At 41.8% G+C, this 17305-nt stretch overlaps 1 protein-coding gene across 1 annotated transcript in view; it reads right to left on the bottom strand.

Moving 5' to 3' along the window:
* LOC306981347 (calcium/calmodulin-dependent protein kinase type IV) overlaps positions 1-17305 on the bottom strand; it is a 52538-nt gene that overhangs the window by 24129 nt on the left and 11104 nt on the right. The window contains exons 2-5 of the mRNA XM_079580935.1: positions 15947-16025; positions 10601-10663; positions 8856-8938; positions 3391-3463 (exon numbers count right to left, since the gene is read on the bottom strand). Coding sequence (XP_079437061.1) covers positions 3391-3463; positions 8856-8938; positions 10601-10663; positions 15947-16025 — 298 coding nt within the window. The remainder of the gene's footprint in view (positions 1-3390; positions 3464-8855; positions 8939-10600; positions 10664-15946; positions 16026-17305) is intronic.

Below are 17305 nucleotides of genomic sequence, written 5' to 3'. Positions count from 1 at the left end.
ACCCAACGGTGACAGGAAATTCATATTACATTAAGGGGAGACACTACAGGCAAAACTCAATTTTTTCAGTTTTCAGGTTTTGGGCCAAATTGGTCTCTGAACATACAAGCTTTCACCCGGAAACAGAAAATATGCCTAATCTTCACAATAACATGTTTAAATGTTGCGCTGATTCAATGTTCCCCCATAGACTTATATGGGAGAATGCAATTTCAAGGGCCTTTTTCTCAAAACACATTTTTCTGTCATTGTGACGACACTATGTCCATGTCAGTCGGACCTAAAGACTTCACATTTTCCAGCCTTGGACTGAACAATATTTGGAAGATTTTCTCAGAGGGATTTTTTATTATTTAATCCCTAAGCCCCATTTATTGAGTTTTGAATGTCAAAAAATAAGGCGAAAATTACATTTTTACAAATTTTTCCACTAAAAAACAGCTTATTTTAAAACTAAACAAGAAATCCAAAATCCCCTCTGAGAAAGTCTTGGCAACTCATTTATCAATGAAATGAAACCATAAATTTGAATGTAACTCTATCCATTATTCAGATTTCGTTGCCGAAAAGATGGGAAATTTGGGGCATTTTTAGGCATAAAACACCTTGTTCTTATATGAAAAGATAAAATGACAGAAAACTTGCAATGTATTTTTTTCTCACATTTATACCAGTGATCGACAGCAACAGTTTCAAATTGATATCTGTAAATATACATTTTTTACCTATTCACCTGCAGTGTCTCGCCTTAAACAACGTACTGTAAATTAAACCACTTTTTGTCATCAGCAACTATTTAAATGGTTGGTGGTAGTGATTTTTTTTCGTGACACGTCGGAGGTTGCTGAAATTGGAATCGATGGCTAGTCGCTGGTAGAGTCTGCGTTTTTTCTCTGGTAGTGAATGTTCCCGGCCTGGCGTTTTGCTGGCAGCGCCGATCTCCCCGTCAGGTCGCGCTTTTGCCTGAACGTTTTGCTGCCCAGATTAGTGCTCCACACGTCCAAAACACAAACTGTGGGGTAATCTGAGCGGCACGCAGAGCAGCTGACCTACATTTCCCGCAGAAAACATACGCCGCGTGTGCTTCCTGTAATCCCCCCTTTAATCTGCAGCGGCTGTTACATAAGAGCACCGCTGGACTGCGCCTCGCGTCCCGACAAACGCGAGCGCTCTGAAGACAAAACACGCAGCCGTCCCCACTGTAAACGGGATTAAAACATCTGTTAGGAGTGTGGGCACAACTCGGACAAAGGATCTGATCGGACACTGATGAGATTCCCAGGCAATTACGTAAAGGCTGCAGAGGCACTTTCATGGAGCCATGTCAAAACACACCGTTTGGCAAGTGGGTGAGGGTTTAGAGAAGATTTTGATATGAAATTAAAACCTGTTTTACACTGTAGCCTGTTTAAGATAGTGTTTAGTATAGACGAAGCATTTAGCATGTCAATGTACATGCTGTTGATTTGATTCTTTTAAATAATGTGACGCTTGAAATGATCAGAACCACCAATTCAGTTTAGTGTCCCACTGTGACTTTGGGGGCTGCTGATCTGCTGGTCTCCTGATCTTTCATATGAAGAAAACTGCTCCTTAATATTTCATTCTGTAGCTACAATTAGGCCCATTAAGAAAACATAACCCTTTATTTAAAAAGTTATTTCTGTTTTAGATCTTCCTTGTCTGCTCTCAATAGTAAAACCTCTTAATAAACCATGAAGTTTTCAAAAGTGTTATAGCTTTATCGTCTTCATGCCTCTGCTGTGATTGACAAGCGTCTCCATACGAGCGATCGCGATGTCGTCACATCCGTTGGCCGTGGTCGGCATTTTACATTTTCATATTTGATGAACATTTTATTGAAATCCAATATTCAGCAAAAACATTGTCCATAAACGGTGCATTGCTTCTGCGCTGTAACAGATCTATCATTTTATAAAACCGAGTTAGAGGCCTGGATGCATCAGCTGTTGCCGACCATTCACCAAAACATCCGGCGAAAATTGCGGAAGTAAACAATAACAGCGATCGCTCGTATGGAGACTCAAGGGAAAGGGGCGGAGTTAAATGGTCCGCTCAGAGCAGAGTGAGAGAAAGGCAGAGGAGCAGAGGAAAGTGGGAAAGAAAACTCCACTTTATCCTCTTAAAACACACGGCTTTTGTGAAGCAGCAGATCGTCAGAAAGTCGCTGCTTCTCCACTGGAGTCATTTCACTACAGAGCGTCTAAAACGCTGATAAAATGGCCGCAAGTGAAGGGGACACGGAACGGCGGACTTGATTTTACCATCTAGCCATTTTCCAAAATGTTTTTTTAAAAGTATGAATGAATTCATTTAATTCAATTTATCACCCAGCCCTAGTTTCAAAACATCTAAAATATTATTCAGTATTCTTTCATTTAGTTGTTTATATAGTTGTTGAATGTACATTAGTTAAAACAGAGAGAGTTCGGTCGTTTCAGAATTGTAAATAAACATCCCTGTGTTTCACACATTACTACTGTAAATGGCTTACACTTGTCTTGCGCTTTACAAGCCTGTATTACCTAGTTTCTCAAAGCGCTGCACTCATTTTTCATTCACACCAGACACTGTGGAGTTAAGTGACTATTGTAGCCACTGCCGCCTATAGGGGCAGAATGACGGAAGCGAGGCTGCCAATCAGTGGCCGCTGGCTGCTCTGCTTTGTGACGACGACACTAGAGGCCGCCATTGCTGTAGTACCTCCATGTAGCCACTAGACGCCCATTGGAAAGCATTGCGCTTTAGACACGTGAAAAACAACTTTAAAGCCTGGTTTCTAATTTTCTCCTGTGATAACGCTGGCCTAGTTACAAATAAAGAAACCAGGCTGGTTTTCGTAAAAAAAACTACACGTCACGCAAGGGCCGAGCCTACAGTGAAGATCCCGCCCTTATGCCCTTTTTAGGAACATGCTTCGTCTGAGCTGGGGAGGAGGAAGAGTCTGTAAATCAGCCATGAATTCCCCCACGAGCGCAGTCACGGAGGCAAACGGGGAGGAGTGAGCAGGAGTCGTTTATTATATTTTACGGTCTATGCTCCGACCACCACCCACTCACACTCACACTCTCACTCACACAGGCCTATTGAACATGTTTCTAGTTGTAGAGGAAACCCGGAGGAAACCCACACACAGGGAGAACTCCACAGAAACGCCGCCCAAAGTAAAGTAACTCGCGTGAAATAACTTCTGCACTGCGTGGAAACTAAACAAAAAAACGAAAACCGCAACTAAACAAACTGAATCTTTAGGAAATCCGGCAGTTGGGACCACAGGGAATGAGCGGTGACATTCTCCAAACACAAGCTGGAGCTCCCTAACCGCCCGTGTGTGTGTGGGGAGGGACAGTGAATGCGGCGCGCTCTTACCGCCACGGCCTCCAGGATCTGCTTGATGACGTGAGCCGCGTCCCGCTCGCTGTAGTACCCGCGCTCCACGATCCTGCAACACACCCAACGCACCACAGTCAGGAGAAAGTGTGTGAGTTATGCTGCCTTCGAGCGCTCTGGGGGTTAAACCATCCGTTCCTCTGGCGGATTGGAAATTCTCATGGTATTTGACAGAGGTTTTTCCCAAATGTCTGGTCTGTAACTCCTGTTTATGAAGTTTCTAAACTGTAAATAAGACTGCATAAGACTGATTTATTAAAAACATTCCGGTTTAGTAGGTACAAGAACCAGCAGATTCCAAAACAAACTCGATATTTCTTATGGTTTTTCGAAATTATAAGTAAAATCTGCAACGTGAAATTGGCTTTTATCGGCATTAGATCAGCCGGTACTGAAAAATACTCAAATATTGGCCTTTAGTATTTGTGAGTTTATAAACACACTAGAATCCAACTGGACAATAAACAATAATATCGTGAACAGGGGCGGACTGGGACTGAAAAACAGCCCTGGACTCTGACCAGCCTGGCCCAAATTAGCGTAATTGTGACTTCCACAAATACATATTTTAACCTTTTACCCCCCACCTTAACATTAACGAGTGCATTTTCCCCAGTTCGGCTTTTTATTATTATTTTTTTGACTGGTATCATCAGCAAAAAGAACGGGAAAGGTGGTCGTAGAAACAGAAGCAAAATAATTAATATAAATTATAAATAATATTGGTCCCAAAATTGAGCCTTGTGGTACACCATACTCCACGGAATTCCTTTTAGATTCATGTTTTTTTTATACTGGGCTTTACCCAAATCTAAAAGCTTCTCGACTGGAGATCAACAATGTAACGCCTCATTTGAAAGCTAAGACCTACAAAAGGGATGGAAACTTTTCGTCACGTCGCCACATTTTTGTCATGTTTTTGTTGTTTTTTGAGCTATTTTTTCTATCATTTTTTGTTGTGTTTTTCTCATGCTATTTTGATGCTTTTCTTTTTAGCTTTTAGATTTGGGTAAAGCTTGGTTGAGGCGGGACTGGTGGCCCTTCTGTGCTCTTCCAGAACGGAAATATGGCCAGTCCACTCCTGATCGTGAATCGTGATGGTAAGAAGGCCCGATTAATTGATCGTTGCTTTTTTTTTTTTTTTTTCATCGGGATCCTCGTTTACATGGATACAATAGTCAATAAAACAAACGACGACAGCAGCAGGATTCGGCCAGATTCTGTTTCTACTTTAAAGACTCAACGTTGGCATCTGTGAGGTAATACAAATACTTCCTCTGTGATTATTAGAGTTTGTATTATTTCTAGAGCTGTTACAGTGTTTTCGATGGGTAGCTTGTAGCTGTTAACATGTTAAATGCTAACCTGCTGCAGCCCACATCGATGGGCTTCTTTTAAACTGTGAGCTTATGCTATAATGTAGCTTAATGCTATAATATTGTTAATTGCAATTATTTTGTCCAAGATAATTGTGAGTTATAATTTAAATATCGTCCCATGCCTTTGACCAACTGTGGCTGAACAGATCTGCGGGAAATCAAATGATCTACACGAAAAAACTGGATAGTAGTCCAGTGACCCAGTGGGTGTGTGGGTAATCAGCATGACGCCTTTAACTCCCATCATGACGCTCAATTCGTTTTTGGAGTTCCTGTTAGGTTTTCACCGCTGATGGAACGACCTCCATGGTCACCATTCCATTTCAACCTACCAGAAATATAATAGAGGTCACTGTGATGGAAAATGAAGTCGCCAAGGTAACCACCCATACAGCCGCTGAGGTCACAAAAAGGTCAAATCATCGACTGTAAAATGAAGACAGGACTGAGGGCGTGTGGACTCCCCCATAGTGCTCCAGCTGAAGCTCATTTATTGGCTGGGTTTGTGGAGCCGGCTTCATTACTCGAAAATAAATATATTGAAAGGACAAAATTAGGAGGATGTTGTGCATGTTGAGACAAACGCGTGGACGTAATGACAAGCCTGTGTTCAATCATCACTTAGAGCAGGGGTCACCGAGGGATATGTTGTTCAAGGGTACCAGTTCAAAATAATATCATGAAGACCTAAAGTTAAACTGATGATCATAATATGGTTAATGGTCTATAATTTATTCATGCTTTTAAACAAATACAGAGTCTCACGAACACAAATGTATTTTTACATCAAGATGCAAGATGTTGTATTTTTTTAGAAAAGTCTCAAGGACACCAAGGTGCCCGCGGGCATAGGGTTGGTGACCCATAACTTGGAGAGACAAAATGTTTAAATGGAAAGTCCAACAGAGCCAAGAACTTCCGGGACCAGCCACCATTTTTCATGGTTTCAGGAAGAAGTCGGCCACAAGTAATTAATATTAATTTTACAGTCTAAGGGTCACAGAGCCGTGGGAAGATATTTTAGTTAGGGGGCGCTGAGGGACAAAATTTACCCCCAAAATACTTTTTTTTTTCTGTGCATAAATCCTATTTATTGACCTCTTAACTCCCACCTGAACCGAGAGCATTTTCTCCAGTTCAGCTTTACCCAAATCCTGTAGGCCAGTGTGACGCCTCATTTGAAAGCTAAGACCTACAAAACTAAATTGATCTTTATCCTCACATCATCAGATTTTTTTTCATCACTTTTTTTGTTGGGCAGTCGTCTCATTTTTGTCAAATGTTCGTGACTTTTTTGTCACTTTTTCATCAAATTATTTGCATTTTTTTTGTCAAATTTTTCTCACTTTTTTGTCAAATTTTTGTCCATTTTTTGTACATTTTTTGTCACTTTTTCATCAATGTTTTCTCACTTTTTTCACATTTTCGTCCTTGTTTTCGTCTCAGTTTTGTCGCTATTTTTACACCTTTTTTCCTGAAGCTTTTGGACTGGGGTAAAGCTGGAGAAAATGTGCTCGGGTCAGGTGCGAGTTAAGGGGTTAATATTGCCTGCAGTTCACAAACTATCCACCAGGGGGTGCTGTAGCGCCCTCAGCACCCTGGGTTCCCACGGCCTTGAAGGGTCAAATACACACTTATATCATCTATGTTCTGCATGAAAAGTTCCATAGTGCACCTTTAAAATTCAAACATGCTAACAGCTAGCCTAGGTAGTTACAGTAGCCCCTCCTGCCCCTGAGGCTGAAAAATATTTAACCTCCACACTTGAGGTGATGCCATCTTTCCATGGTTGATTGATTGGACATTAAAGACATTAAAGTTTAAAAAAGGAGCCCTGCCTGTGCCGTGTGTTTTGTTCGTTTTACTGACGCTAAGTGGAAATAGACAGAACATTAAATTGTGTCAACATTAAATCATCGTGATGGCTCCCAGTTCTCCTGTGGGTGCGTTCATGCAACATTCAGATGGAATCATTTCAATGACACATGAAGGCAGCTTTGGGCCTCTGGAAATGTCACGCCAACGCCTTGGGGGGAGGTCCTGGACAACTCACAAGTGAATACGAAGGAACGTTATTAAGAACGAACTTAATTTGACCCGTTTCCCTCCGAAAATCAAACAAAGATTTAAAAGGCCTGTGTCACATGATGCTGTATCTGCTAGCGATGGGTCGGTACAAAGAGCCGGCTCTTTTAAGTGAACGATGAGAGCCGAGTCTCACCTGTGAGCCGTTTTTTTTAAGGTTGCATGTTTATCGAGCTTTACGTGCACCGCCTTTGCTACATTAGAGAAAAATAGATCGAAAAAGGCAAATGCTAAAAAAGAAAAGAGTAAGAGAATGGGATCGGGGAGAGAGGGAGAAAGGAGGTCCCTCTCTCAGGCTACAGCAGGACCAGGGGCGGAGCTACAGGCAGCTGAGGGACCAGGGGCGGAGCTACAGGCAGCTGAGGGACCAGGGGCGGAGCTACAGGCAGCTGAGGGACCAGGGGCGGAGCTACAGGCAGCTGAGGGACCGGGGCGGAGCTACAGGCAGCTGAGGGACCAGGGGCGGAGCTACAGGCAGCAGAGGGACCAGGGGCGGAGCTACAGGCAGCAGAGGGACCAGGGGCGGAGCTACAGGCAGCAGAGGGACCAGGGGCGGAGCTACAGGCAGCTGAGGGACCAGGGGCGGAGCTACAGGCAGCTGAGGGACCAGGGGCGGAGCTACAGGCAGCAGAGGGACCAGGGGCGGAGCTACAGGCAGCAGAGGGACCAGGGGCGGAGCTACAGGCAGCAGAGGGACCAGGGGCGGAGCTACAGGCAGCAGAGGGACCAGGGGCGGAGCTACAGGCAGCAGAGGGACCAGGGGCGGAGCTACAGGCAGCAGAGGGACCAGGGGCGGAGCTACAGGCAGCAGAGGGACCAGGGGCGGAGCTACAGGCAGCAGAGGGACCAGGGGCGGAGCTACAGGCAGCTGAGGGACCAGGGGCGGAGCTACAGGCTGCTGAGGGACCAGGGGCGGAGCTACAGGCAGCAGAGGGACCAGGGGCGGAGCTACAGGCAGCAGAGGGACCAGGGGCGGAGCTACAGGCAGCTGAGGGACTGGGGAGGAGCACTAAGGATTTTGACTGTAAATAAAAGAGTATATTATGTAACTACTACCAGCTTTAAAAGTGCATGTGTTGCTATAATAAACAATGGCTCTGCCATCTCGAAAAATCAACACCACTATAAGCCAAAATCACTTCATTATGGCAATGAACAAAAAAAAAAAATACATTATTTTCAATTTCCTTCTTGATTACAGTTGTTTTGTGCTGGGAGTAGTCGAAAAGCTCATTTAACATGCCATGAATCCAAATCTCTCCTAAATTTAAACTGTATATGTAAAAACACGAAGAGCCATTTGGGAGCCAAAAAAAGAGCCGGCTCTTTTTGGTGAGCCGATCCAAACGATCCGGTTCACCAAGAAGAGCCGAAAATCCCATCACTAGTATCTGCCGCTCCATTTGCCAAGAGAGTTAAAGTTCATTATTAATGGTAAGTGAGTTCATAACAGGTCTTCCAATAATTGTAATTATATGACACATGTTAAGGCAAGTATTCAGTAACTAAATGCAATTTCAAAGTATTCTCCCCAACACTGTTCTCTTGAGACTGTACTCAAAGCGGCAAATGAAAAAGGAAAGAGAGGAGAAAACCTGTCTGAGCAGAATCCAGCATTGGTCTGAAGGGACAAAGTGAGTTCTAAAAAAATCTCATTCAAGTTTTCCACTCAAACTGAAAAACTGGACTTTTTGTTATTTTATGTCCCTCCTGCAGTGTCTGTTCCCAGTCCTCATCCTTGATAATTATGTCCATTTCCAATTCCCATTTTCCCTTCATTTTATGGGTAGGGGAGGGGCCACTGGAATGTCTTGCAGCGGCCGTGTATTAGTCGCCTTTATTTTCTACAGCCTCATTAAATCATGATCTCAGTTTTCCCGTCGTCAGCTCTTCCACAGCCGGGTCAGTGACCGTCAAACGCGACAAACCGGTTTGAAATGAGACTCCTTGTTAACACAAGTAGTGTGGAGAGAGTCGGACCTGTCGAAAAGCTCTCCTCCTGTGACCAGCTCCAGCACCAGGGAGATGTCCGTGTCCGTCTCAAAGATCTCCTTCAGCTCGATCTGCACAAACAACAGAACAAACACTTAAACTAACCCGGGACCCGAAGTCACACCTTTCTGAGTGACAGTGCAGGATTTTAGGAGCAGTTGTGGTGAACAGGTCTGGGCTCATGCTACACATTAGGACATTGCTGGAACACGTGGGGGAGGAAACACTTAGATTTAACATTTTTAAAACTCTGTATAGTCCCATTAACACTTCACTAAATGTTAAATGGCATTTGGTTTCTAAACTTTAGACAAATATCTGTTTTCTTTTACACAAGATAAACAAAAGGGGATCGTCCCAGGCCTAGTATTAGTTACAAAGATTTAGGATTTTGTTTAGTTTTTGAATAAAATCAAGCTGGGAAGTAGATATTGAAAAAATCCCTTCAAAATAATATATGCAGTATAAGTACATGTCCAAGACTAGAAGGTTTGGGGTTTGTAGGAGCTGCTAAAGGGGAGATGTTGTGAAGACGGAGAAAACAGGCCTAACGTTTAGTAACGTTTGTCTGCACTTCCCTGTGCACTGCAAAAAGTGGATTTGCAAGTAAAAAATGTCTTACTTTAAGAAATAAGTTCCTTTTTTTCCCCTAAAAAGTAATAATGTTTTGCCGAGCAAAGTTTTCTTGAGAAAAAAATGTTGTTTTAGGAAATAAAATCTAGCCATTTCTTGTTCTGATATATTTGCTAAAAAACATGCTATTTTTTCTTGTAACAAGAAAGAAAAACTTTTTGAATCTTCAGTTTTAGACAAAGAATATTTTTTCTTATTTTAAGAAAAACTAAGATCATAACAACTCTTAATTTAAAAACTGATTCTCACAGAGAGATCATACATTCCAATCTTTAAAGTGGGCGGCTCGGTGGCACAGCGGTTAGAGCCTCAGCTTCACAGCTCGAAGGTCCTGGGTTCGATTCCCAAAGGGGCCTTTCTGTGTGGAGCATGTTCTCCCCATGTCTACCACTAAAAACATGTACAATAGGTGAATCCTCCAGCCAGGTGATTCTGACCATCAGCCTGGCTCCACATCATGGAGACGGGTCCCTTAAATATTAGTATTTATTAAGAACATTTTGCTCAAAAATGTGTGTAATTTAGAACATTTTGCTTAAATCAAGCAACATTTAAGTAAAATATCCCACCATTTGTCACTAAATAAGAATGTTTTCCTTAAATTATTCCATTTGGACATTTTGCTTAATTCTAGCTATTTATTTGCTTAAATTTAGTGTTTCTTTCATGTTTTATGATAAATATTCTAGAAATAAGAATTCTTGGCAAGAGAAAAATGCTGACCCCATTGGCAGAATTTTGCAGTGTGTATATTTCTCCTGTCTTTAGCCACTGCTGTCTCCCACAAAGGAAACGACCATATTTGGATCACAGCGTCATCTCGGTCACAGCCTTCTGTTCTACACAAATGCACTGATGATAAATATAGAGCCTAAAAGACATACTGTTGATCTGCCATTAATTGAACGCTAAGTCCATTTAGTAATTATTGTGACGAGCTTCAATCAATGTGGAAACAACAACTTTCTCTAGATCTTTTCTGATTAGCATTACGGGTCTTGTTTTTTCTTAAATATGGATCATTTCGTGGCGCCCTTCCATCACATTCCTGGATAACAAGCTGAGACAATGCCAGTACAGAGAGAGTGCCGTATACTCACGATGTTGGGGTGGGAGAGGCGCAGCAGGACGCCGATCTCCGTGCGCACGATTTTCTTGTCGATCTGAAAGACAAAGTGATTTTGTTTATAGACACCGACTGTGAAGAATTATTAGAAAAGAAATGTAAGATCCAATCCAACTTTATTTATATTTGATTATATTAGGCATTTTAAAAACAACACTGTTGACCAAGTGAGACAAACAGATCCTAGCATATAATCTGATATTTTATTGTAGCATGTGTGTGCTATTTTACCAGAGTGCCATTATTTGTTTGTAGTTTTATGAAGTTCATTTTAGCCATTTTTTTTTTTTTTTTAAACCCCTTAACTCCCACCTGAACCGAGCACATTTACTCCAGTTTGGCTTTTACCCCAGTCCAAAAGCTTCTGGAAAAAAGCTGAGACGAAAACAATGATGGAAATGGATCAAAAAAGTGACAAAAAATTTATGAAAAAGTGGCAAAATTGTCAAAAAAATGTCACAAGAAATTGACAAAAATTGACAAAAAAATGACAAAAATGTGACAAAAATGTGATAAAAATGTGATAAAAAGTTGACAAAAAATGACAAAAATGTGAAAAAAAAAATGACAAAAATGTGACAAAATGCTACAAAAGCATTACAAAAATGTGATAAAAATTTGACAAAAAAATGACAAAAGTTGACCAAAAAAATGACAAAAATGTGACAAAAATGTGAAAAAAAAAAGACAAAAATGTGATAAAAAGTTGACAAAAAAATGACAAAAATGTGAAAAAAAATGACAAAAAATTGACAAAATGCTACAAAAGCATTACAAAAATGTGATAAAAATTTGACCAAAAAATTCCAAAAAATGATGAAAAAAATGACAAAAAGATACAAAAATTAGTTGAATACCCAACAAAAAATTATGGAAAAAAATGTGATGACGTGAGGAAAAGATCCTCTCGGTTCAGGCGGGAGTTAAGAGGTTAAGAATTATGTAGGCTACTATTTCTATTTCTCACGGTGTGACCCGAGCGGGGGTCACAAATCCCTTTTACTGTTAAAATGGGGGTTGCGGCACCTCATTTTAGACGAGATTTGACTCTTCTTGTGTTAATCTCTCTTTCTCTCTCCGTCTAGTTTTAACATAAATGTGAAGGCGGAACCACTTTCTCGTGTTTCAGTGGGACAATAAACAGTGCTACACCCAGTTACCAACCAGCAGCTAGTTGTTTTTGCTGGTCAGCGTTCACTTTTAGTGCTCTACATATACTTTGGGTAATTCCTTACGCACATATTCAGCTGACATGAGCAAACTGAAGCCGGGACGGTCCCTCCTGGATGGACAGCTCGTTTACTTTTGACCTGGGATTTACAAGGAAGACGATCCTAACAGTACAGAGGAGAACAGATGAGGCCAGGGGGAGAGCGAGGAGGAGGAGAGAGGGGGGAGGACGTGGATCTACGCCAGCGGTTCCCAACCTGGGAGGGGGGACGCATAGATACAGACGGCATCTCTGGAATCGCCCATACATGATCATTTTTAAAAACAGTTAAGGGGGAAAACAATTTTGAAAAAATGTAAATTTTCTCTAATTATTCAAAAACGACTGTAACAAATGCTGAATTATGAATATAGTTTTCTACTAAATAAAGAAACAAAGACATGGGGAGGAGCAAAGTGGTTCAACAGCCCATAAATACATGAATAACGGAGAATGCTAACTTGATGCTACATGTTAGCATCGGGCTAATGCTAACGGTTAGCTAGCACGAGCTACAACTGCCGTTTTTTCACTTCTACTGAACAATCTGCTCAAAAAATATCCATATGGGCCCGATTTACACTTGACTTTATTTATGTGTGATAAATAAGTTCATATTCCACCAGAAAATGGCTAAAAAGAGGGAAAAATTGTGTTTCTCTAAAGATTCTATTTTCCCCCTCGGCGAAGCCACGCCCCCTTCTATGACGAGATGCCGTCTGTATCTATGGGATTGCAGGGGGGGCCCAGAGCTTTGGTCAGAGGGTCAGGTTAAAAATGATATTATTTGAGCAAAATAAATGGTCTAGAATAATAATAATAACAAATATGACTGAGTAAGGACTACAGGTGCATTAAACACTCTAACTGCAGTTTATTTGTTTGGAAGAAATTGAATTTAATGTTTTGATACAGCCCGACTGCAGCATGCGCAGGGGGGCTTCAAGGAAAAAAGGTTGGGAACCACTGATCTACACAATGTTTCTGGAGGCGCAGGTGACACTGAGCATTGCCTAAAAATGAAGTTCAAACCTTAACCTTATTTCTCCGCTGTTAATCTGATGACGTCATCACACGAATAGTCGACTGGACTCTCTTTTTCAATCAGTAGTTGTTAATGCCGTACTTCACAGGACAGGGACTATATTCGCTTCACTCAGCCCAAATACCATGACCTCAGTCTTTTTATTTAAGAACAAAATGCATCCAGATCTTCTTTTCCTCAACTCACTCTAAGAGTTTAGAGAGGAACAAAGCGATCGCTTCAGTGGGTAGAAAAGTCTGTGAAGAAGGTCAGGTGCTCTTCAGGATCAAATCGTAAGTATAGGCACAAAAAAGAGAAAAGGCACTCGATACTAGGGTTGTGACGATGCTATCGTCCATCGTGATGGATGACCAACATCACAATGGAGAGCCACCATCGTGATGCCACGCCGCCTCCTGTCAGAAACAGACACTGGTCTTCTGTGGGCCTTGTAAACCTTCAAACTATGCAGGGATTGCACTGTAAATTAAATCACGAATATAACTAATATGCGCGCTAGTTTCAGTACCTGCCAGAAGCCATGATGTGTTAGCCGTAGTTATTAAAGTAAAGACGCAGCGCTGCTCTATTTCTGACGCGCGGGGCTCTCTCTCTCTCTGCAGCTAAACCGTTTTAAAATGACGAGATGGCTCTCACATCGGAGCTAGCTGAGCGCGCATGGGTTTAGATTATTCTCACGAAGAACTGAGAGAGGAGAGAGAGAGGAGAGAAAGAGGCGCGGTGCAGGAGTTACGAGGTTACGAGCTCACGGACCGGGCGGCGCGTGGAGCAGCTTCAAAAACGTAAGCTACGACGCAAACTTCTAAATATTGTCCCGTTCACCCACGGTTTCTTAAACATTATGTTAAAATTGAGCAAATGCAAATAACAAGCTCCGATATACATTCGTATTAGTGTGATAAGAGCCTTGGTATTGAGGAGTTGACGCTCTTAAGTCGTTCTCCTCTCAGACTTTACGCACAAGTTTTAGCACATTTCTGTTGCAAAAGTCGTGCTCCATGACTGTGTTCAAATCATGTTTAGTTTAGCAATCTCACATTTTCCTAATATACATAGTAATATGCAGCTTCTATATAGGCTATGTAAATGTCTTTAAAAAATGCTTATAATGAGAAATGGACGATATCATCGTCCATCACGATGGTTCACTGTAAACATCGTCAACGGCCAATTAAGGGGACATCGCCCAACCCTACTCGATACCTGGTTATTAGTCCTTTGTTGGATGGACATGCCGACGCGTATGGGTCACGTTCAACTCTTCTTCAGGTTCTCTAAGAGTTGTTTAGCACTGTGAGCAGATTCATGCTTCAAGGAATGCCTTGTTTATGAAAAATGGATCCCAGAGGAAGAAGATACAATGAAAAAAGGAGGAGCCCAAGAATGGAACCCTGGGGGACTCCACATGTGAGAGGCTACTGCTTCAAAAACTGTAAAGTGGGTCAAAGCTTATTTGACAGTCTTTGGACAGCAGCGATCTGCATGAAGCGCTGTCCCAAACCTCAAAGAGCAATTTTCTTCTACTGGCTCGTGTTACTGCACGCTTTGTCATGCCCAGAGTCCAGACGCAACATTGTTTATGCCACACAAAAGATTGACACATCTGCCATTTCGAAAGATGTATATTTAAAATCATTAAAAAAACACTACGCGTTGCAAACAAATACAGTACATAATACAACATGATGGGTCAGAATGGATCACGGCTTTAATTCAGCCTGAAGAGGTGCTTGTCAGAATAACATCTTTCGTTTTAAACATATCTCTCTCCTGTGTGGGCGCACAGCAGCGTGACTGAGCGGTTCTACAGAATTCAGGCAGAAACGCAGATGAATCCAGCTCGTGCACAAGTTTCTGACACAGGGGGCATAAGCTGTCAATACGTTTTTTTTACTTAAAAGCTCAAAAAATCAGTCTGGGAATTAGATATTTAAAAAATCCCTCCGAAATAACCTGCCATGTGTTAAGCCTAAGATTGGAGAATGTGGAGTCTGTAGGAGCTACTAAAGTGGTGATGTTGTTGCAAGAGTGGAACGAAAACCTAATTTTTAATTTGGAGAAAGGAATGGACCATGTTGTCATCTCTGTCGGCTTTTGTGCTACACGTGGATACCAAACAGGTCAATATTTGTGAATGAATACAAGTAAGAAATCGACCATGTTGTTATTAGGGCTGAACGATTTTGTCAAAAATCAATATTGCGATTTTTTTCAATCAATATTGTGATTTCGATTTTACTGCGATTTTCCGCTAATAACTTTTTGTTGCAATACAATTAAATATTTACTACTGATTTAATAAAGTGTTGCTTACTCTCAAATCCTTCATAATCACATGGAATATAATTCCAAATAGTCCACATAGTCATTTAGCCTACATAATTTCCAATAAGCTTATATTTGATTTTTTTTTGTAAATAGCCTAAATAATATCTAGTGAGACGCAAAGGACTCTTAACAAGCAGCTCAGGCTCAGCTTCATCTCTGTGGAGGCAGAGACGTGTGAATTCGGAGGAAAGTTTCTGTGTTCAGTGCATCGGAGCATGTAGCGCTGCAGCTAACGCAATGCTAACGGAGGAAACAGCAATAGTCCTTAGCGGTGGCTGCTTTATAACCGCTAATATTTTCACAGTACATCCACGATCTACCGCACACCTTAAGTAGACGGAGAAGTAAACCCCACACGGTTGAGCGCGGAGCGGACGTCGGTGGCCTCTCTCGCTGCTTCATTCACTTCTATGGGCTGCGGCAATCAGCTGCATGGGCCAAAATCGCGTGCCTCTTCGATTTCGAAATCGCGTTGTGTAATATCGCGATAAAATCGCAAATGCGATGAATCGTTCAGCCCTAGTTGTTGTTACATACTGTAATTCTCCGGCTCGCTAGCAACAAAATGCTTTTTTACTCGGACATAAAAAATAAGACGTTAAGGAGAAAACTAGCTCAAAATCTCAACATGGACCACGGCGTGAAAAATCTACACTTTTCCCCTGCCGTGTCTCGCCTTGAAGAAGAATGGAAGTATTAATCAGTGAAAAGGAGCTGGTTTTAGTGAGTGTACAGACCGTTTTCTTGAGCACTTTGACAGCGTAGGGCTTCTGCGTCTGCTTCTCCTCACAGCGGTACACCACGGACGTCGCTCCTCTGCAGAGAAACAACACAGGCACATGAGTATAATGTTTGGAGAGAATCATCCCAGAGCTCAGAGGCACCAGGGCTTCCACTGTATCCTGTACGAGAGAAAGGAGAGCAGTCGAGAGAGAGACTGTGTACCATAATCAGTGCGAGGCAATCACATGAAAATAAATCCAGAACTGAAGATGTAGGGCGTGTCCGTTGGCTGGTGTCTCCACATGAGGCGAGAAGGTTCAAATCATACACAGGTTTGACAGAAAAAAAGTTCTCATAATCCAGAATGAGCCCCACACTTACAATTGCCAGATGCAATGAATAAAACCAGTTTGGAAGTGAACATAAAAGCCCCTGTCCCCAGTCGAGTCCCGGTGGACTGCAGCAGTCTTTCAATCAGAGAACAGGTTGATTTGGTTCAGAGTTTTTCTAACGAACCCCCGTCTTAACCAAGCGCATTTTCTCCAGTTCGGCGTAAATGCGCAGTAATCTTCACTTTACTGTGCGGATGCCAAATTACTCCTGGTATTATTACGCCTTACAATATAGTTCCCCCTTTTATCCGCTTAGAAAATCCACATTGTTTAATTTTGTGTAATTATACTTTGTAGTGGAACACTTCACGTATCCATATTTAGATAGGGAAAACGTGGAAGAGCTTGGTAGCTTCTATCTTGACCAGTTTTGGAGCTATAGAGGAGAGAGGGAGAGGCTAAACGCTAACGCTGTCTGCGCTGTGTTTACGTGACTGAAGGCACGGGGGAAGATCAGACAGGTCCTAAAGAACTCGTCAAAGCTCAGGTAAGAACATATCTCAGTGTGTAAAAACGGTGGCCTATTCCTTTAACGCCAGCTAATTAGCTACATGCTAACTCAAGGACATAAAACACACAAGATCTAATTGAAGATTTGTCTAAAACTTTATAACTAAAAAGTCTTAAATTCATTTTACATTCATTATTGAGTGTTTTCTTTTTTGTAAAATGTCCACCCAATGGTCGGTAGTTGGCACATTCTAAATATGTGAATGTTTTAGAAAACTTGTGCTAAAAACAAATGTTGGATCTTTCGAACTACTTTCCAAATTGGTGACAATCAAGTTCACCTTAACCTTAACAAATGGGCTCCTCAAAGAAGAATTGCTGCTTTTGTATTCTCAAGGCGAGTTCCCAAATGTATGCTCGTCTCTGCTTACAGGCTTGTTGTATTTGCTCAATTGCGAGTTCTCTCTCATCCAATCAATGCGAAACGGTGCATAAAAGTGTGTGCTGCATTGGATCTCCCCCAAAAAGAAA

Source organism: Gobius niger (assembly GCF_951799975.1).
Source record: "Gobius niger genome assembly, chromosome: 22".
Taxonomy (NCBI): domain Eukaryota; kingdom Metazoa; phylum Chordata; class Actinopteri; order Gobiiformes; family Gobiidae; genus Gobius; species Gobius niger.
The sequence above is the reverse complement of the archived record's forward strand: the minus strand, read 5'-3'. Positions and strand labels throughout refer to the sequence as shown.